We start from the raw sequence: 5,036 nt of genomic DNA, 5'->3' as shown, positions 1-5,036 counted from the left end.
AGCAGGCGACACAATGACACTATAGACACGCTCCGTGTCACTAGTTAAAATTGCTTATTTCTCTGGATTTAAACATTCTTCGAAACATTTGGGATAATGTAAGCACACAAGTCAGCAAAATATATAACACTGTTCTAGTGGTTTTTGGATATTTTAATAAAAAAATCTTACATATTGTGCCTTTAAGTGTCAATTTTTCGAAATTGAGATTTATGCATCATCTGAAAGTTGAATAAATAAGCTTTTATTTAGTACTACTGTACTAAAGTGCTACTGAAGTGGTGATTTATGGCTCGGTGTGGGAGAAAAAACTCATTTTGAGAAAACAGCCTTTAAAAATATGTATTGCAATTGAAATCTATTGACACAAATAGATAAAGTGCTATAAAACAGTGTCTTTTTTTTGGATGTTTTCTTTCCACTAGTCTGAAAAAACACTTTATGAAATGCCAAAAAGCCCAAAATCTCAAAATTGACAAAAACAGTGCTTTTGCCTGCAGTGTCTCCCCTTAATTACAGTAACTTGTAATCTGTAACCTGTTACATTTCCAAAGTAACCTTCCCAACACTGATAATCTGTGAACGAGGATCGTTACCGTAACAAACCCGTCCGTCGCCAATGAATCCAGCGGCGCATTCGCAGCTGAACTCTTTTCCCTGAGCGGGACGACAGAAGGCGTTAGTGTCGCATCCGTGTCTCCCGGTGAAACAGGGATTCTGCTCCGGGATCCCGCCTAAAACACACCACGCACATAAATATAAAACCACATCAAAAGCTGAGAGTCGCAGCATTTCTTTATTTAACCAGGTTATAAACTCATTGAGATTAAAATCTATTTTGCAAGAGTGACCTGGCCAAGAAAGCAGCAACAAATAACATAGTATATACAAGTTCACATCATAACACAAATCAAAGATCACAACAACAATTCACCAAAGGATAAAACACACAGCTTGTTAAAATTAGCTTAAATTCATGTAATGATGGAAACACTGTCAGCTTTAGAATGCTTTGTAGATTATTCCAAGCCAAAGTAGCATTATATCCAATCTTTTGGATAGCATAAATCCATCTTTTCATTTTTTTAAGCATCATCTTTTACGCTCTTCTGAATCATAAAACACTCTTTCATTTATCCATAAAACTGACCAATCAAAGAAGCCACAAAAATACTACTTCCTTTTTTAACCCTGTCATTTACTACATGCATCATTTAAACCTTACTGGCTTCATAATCCTCAATATCGCCACATAAGAAATTATTAATTATAACCTACAACTGCTATAATATATCCAACTTTGCCTACATACTTACAGTACATCGTAAAGAGATACAAAGATGTAAAGTTAAATATATTAAATATATATGTTACACTGCTGTTCAAAAGTTTGAAGACTTTTAATGTTTTTTAAAGACGTCTCTTATGCTCATCAAGGCTGCATTTATGTGATCAAAAATACAGAAAAAACAGCAATATTGTGAAATATTATTACAATTTAACTTAATGATTTTCTATTTTAATATACTTTATAATAAAATTTATTTCTGTGATGTGCAGCTGTATTTTCAGCATCATTACTCCAGTCTTCAGTGTCACATGATCTTCAGAAATCATTCTAATATGCTGATTTATGATTTATTTATTGTTGTGAACAGCTGTGCTCCCTAATATTTTTTGGGGGATTCTTTAATGAATAAAACGTTAGAAAGAACAACATTTATTTGAAATAGAATAATTTTTTTCTAACAATGTAAGTCTTTACTATCACTTTTTTTTATCACTTTAACACATCCTTGCTGAATAAAACTATTAATTTCTTTAAAAATAAACAAGAAAGAAAATAAAATGAATTGACCTCAGATTTTGAACTGTAGTGGATATTGTTACAAAGAAAAATCAATAATTTTGACCCATACAATGTATTTTTGGCTATTGCTACAAATATACCCCAGCGACTTAAGACTGCTTTTGTGCTCCAGGGTCACATATCATATATATAAATTAGGGCTGCACGATTATGACAAAAATCATAATTGTCGATTATTCCCTTGAAATTATAATTATGATTATTAATTACGATTATCACAATTTACATTGAATGATGTTTATACCATTGTTTTATGCAACTGCATGCTGTATATTTATATAAAAAATAAACAAGCTGAAAACACTCTAACTGAAAAACCTTTAGTGCTTTTCTATAGTATTAAGCCTCAAATGTCAACTATACATCGGATTGGTTTCTTCTTTAAATTATAAAAAAAGTAAAAATATGAATGGTATTATAATGTTATACTAAAACTAAAACTAAAACAATGGAAAAACCCTTAAAGGGGTCATCAACATATTCTGTTACACCAAATACACAAAATAATGATCTTTAAAAAAGCATCATATGACCCCTTTAATAAAGTCTAATTTGGTAATTTGGAAACATAATTTGGTTAAAATTTCTCAATGGTAGTGTAAAACAACACCCTTTTTACCCTGTCAAAAACAGCTTTGTTCACAGCGACCCGTTTTGTTACATGTTGCTTTAAATGCTAATGAGCTCTGCTTGCCTTGCCCCTCTCTTCTGAGCCACTCTCTGAAAGACGGTTTACTTTAGCCGCATTCATCGTGAAACTTGCTAATTAGCACGTTATTAGGAAAGACGATTTGCAAAGATTCATTACAAAACCTTACACTCACTTCTTCTGGAGGTGAAGCTAGATCACGAATGATTCGCGCGAACATAGACGCATTTATGTAGATCCGGGGAGCATTCCCTTCAGAAACAATGTAATGCACTGCGTCTTCAGTGGCTCAGATGTCGGGAGTAAATGACGTTATAGGGTGGTTGTGTACACACACTGCCAACACACATTTCAGTTCAAACAACTTGTAAAAGTGCATGTAGCATCCGATGACCCCTTTAAAACTCAGCGAGATGCTGATCTTAATAACCACCAACACGCTGGTTACGGCTCCTGCTGACGGACGTTTGTCCTAAACGAGAGACGGCGTGTGTTTGAACCGCACAGATGTTAGCGCTCTTCTTCAGCTGCGGTTTTAACTCAGATCGGCTTACAGAAACCAGCACAAACACTCGCACCACCTTTGGCCCAGAACACACAGTCATAAACATCAGCGGGAGACTGAGTTAAAGTTTCTACTGAGATCCCATACATGAACTTAACCTGCAGAGTTAGTAAAGAACAGTCATAGTTCAATTTTTGGGATCAGTAAGATTTCTTTTTAAAGAAATTAATACTTTTGTTCATCAAGTGTGTATTAAATTGATCAAAGGCCACAGTAAAGACGTTTATAATGTAACAAAAGATTTCTATTTCAAATAAATGCTGCTCTTTTGAACTTTCTATTCATCTGTGAATCCTTAAAACTAAAATGTAGCACAGTTTCCACAAAAATATTGTGCAGCCCAACTGTTTTCAACATTGACAATAATCAGAAATGTTTCTTGAGCAGCAAATCAGCATATTAGAATGATTTCTGAAGGAAGATAATTCATCAAAATCATAAAAAAACATTTAAATAATTTAACATTTAAATAAATAATTTTAAAATAATAGACAAAATAAAATGCTTACTAAAAAAACTATAAATTTGTAAAATTAAAAATAATTTAGAATTTAAATAATAGCTAAATAAAAACCCATAATGTCCAGTTAAAATAAATTATTTTAAAGTAATAACAATAAAAATAAAATGCTTATTAAAAAATAATAACACTATAAATTTGTAAAATTAAAAATAATTTTGAATTTAAATAATAGCTAAATAAAAACCAATAAAATATAGAATTAAAGTGAATGATTTTAAAATAATAAAATACTTACTAAAAAATAATAAAATCATGGAAATGTGCAATTAAAATAAATAAATAATGGTGTGACACTGAAGACTGGAGTAATGATGCTGAAAATCCAGCTTTGATCACAGAAATAAATTACAGTTTAACATATATTCACATAGAAAACAGTTATTTTAAATTATAATAATATTTCACATTTTTTTCAGCATTTTGATCAAATAAATGCAGCCTTGGTGAGCAGAAGAGACTTCTTTCAAAAACATTAGGAAATCTTACCGACCCCAAACTTTCAACAGTAGTGTATGAGTCATTATCCAACACATATATATGACAGAACCCAGTGTTTAGTGACTGTGTCGTGTGTTTTAGCACTAAGCGGCGAATGTTCACGTGTCTGCTATAGTTCTAGATTTTCTTACTGTGGATGGAGCCGATCTTGTTGCTCATGGCGAAGCGGATCAGCTGGTTGCTGGAGTCGTACATGACGAAGATCTGGTCGACGCTGAGCTGTTGGCTCGCCGGCACAGCGCTCAGGACCTCCTCGTGTGGGCACCTCTGGAACTTGATGCTCTGTGTCCACAGGTAGCTGTGTGTGCGAACGCTACCGTCCGGCATGCTAACGGTGTAATCCCGCCGCGATGAGGACGTGATCACTGTGAACATCGCAGAGAAGATTGAGGACTGATATAGACAGCATGCTATAGACATGAAGGCAAATGCAACATACTTAACATGCATGGGTAACAAACTGCAATACTCAAAGAGGGGCTAGAGTTCACAAATGTTTGTGCCATTAAACCGCACAAGTTCATGTGTTCATATGTTTCAGCTTTAGATTAAAAGGTTTTTTCAAGTGAACATAGGAAGCTGCTTGGCTTCAATTTCTGTTGTTAGTAAGATAAATGCATGCTGCTGTTGGGGCTGTTAACACAGAATGCCATTTAGCATTTTTAAAAATGGGAGACACCAGCAGTTGAATGGGAAAAAATGCATTTTTGAAAATTTGAAATGCATTTTTGAAAATGTAAAAATGTTTAGAATCTACTATATATATATATATATATATATATATATATATATATATACATTTCAGAATCTTTTTTAAATTTTTACTTCTTTTAACTTGAGCGTCTCGTTTTTAGAATGCTGTCATTTTTATAAATTTACACAAAGCAAACCCCAAAGGTTGAGTTATTAGCTTTACATTAGCTATAGAACA

General features: G+C 33.1%; 1 protein-coding gene across 1 annotated transcript in view; it reads right to left on the bottom strand.

Annotated features, from left to right (window-relative positions):
* The window catches only part of LOC107661162 (nidogen-1-like), a 51,827-nt gene that overhangs the window by 23,993 nt on the left and 22,798 nt on the right, over positions 1-5,036 (bottom strand). The window contains exons 8-9 of the mRNA XM_016450630.1: positions 4,237-4,470; positions 597-734 (exon numbers count right to left, since the gene is read on the bottom strand). Of these exons, the coding sequence (XP_016306116.1) occupies positions 597-734; positions 4,237-4,470 (372 nt within the window). The remainder of the gene's footprint in view (positions 1-596; positions 735-4,236; positions 4,471-5,036) is intronic.

This window comes from Sinocyclocheilus anshuiensis, unplaced genomic scaffold (assembly GCF_001515605.1).
Source record: "Sinocyclocheilus anshuiensis isolate Anshui unplaced genomic scaffold, SAMN03320099.WGS_v1.1 scaffold2737, whole genome shotgun sequence".
NCBI classification, from domain to species: domain Eukaryota; kingdom Metazoa; phylum Chordata; class Actinopteri; order Cypriniformes; family Cyprinidae; genus Sinocyclocheilus; species Sinocyclocheilus anshuiensis.
Note: the sequence above shows the minus strand (reverse complement) of the source record. Positions and strands in the feature narration are given on the sequence as shown.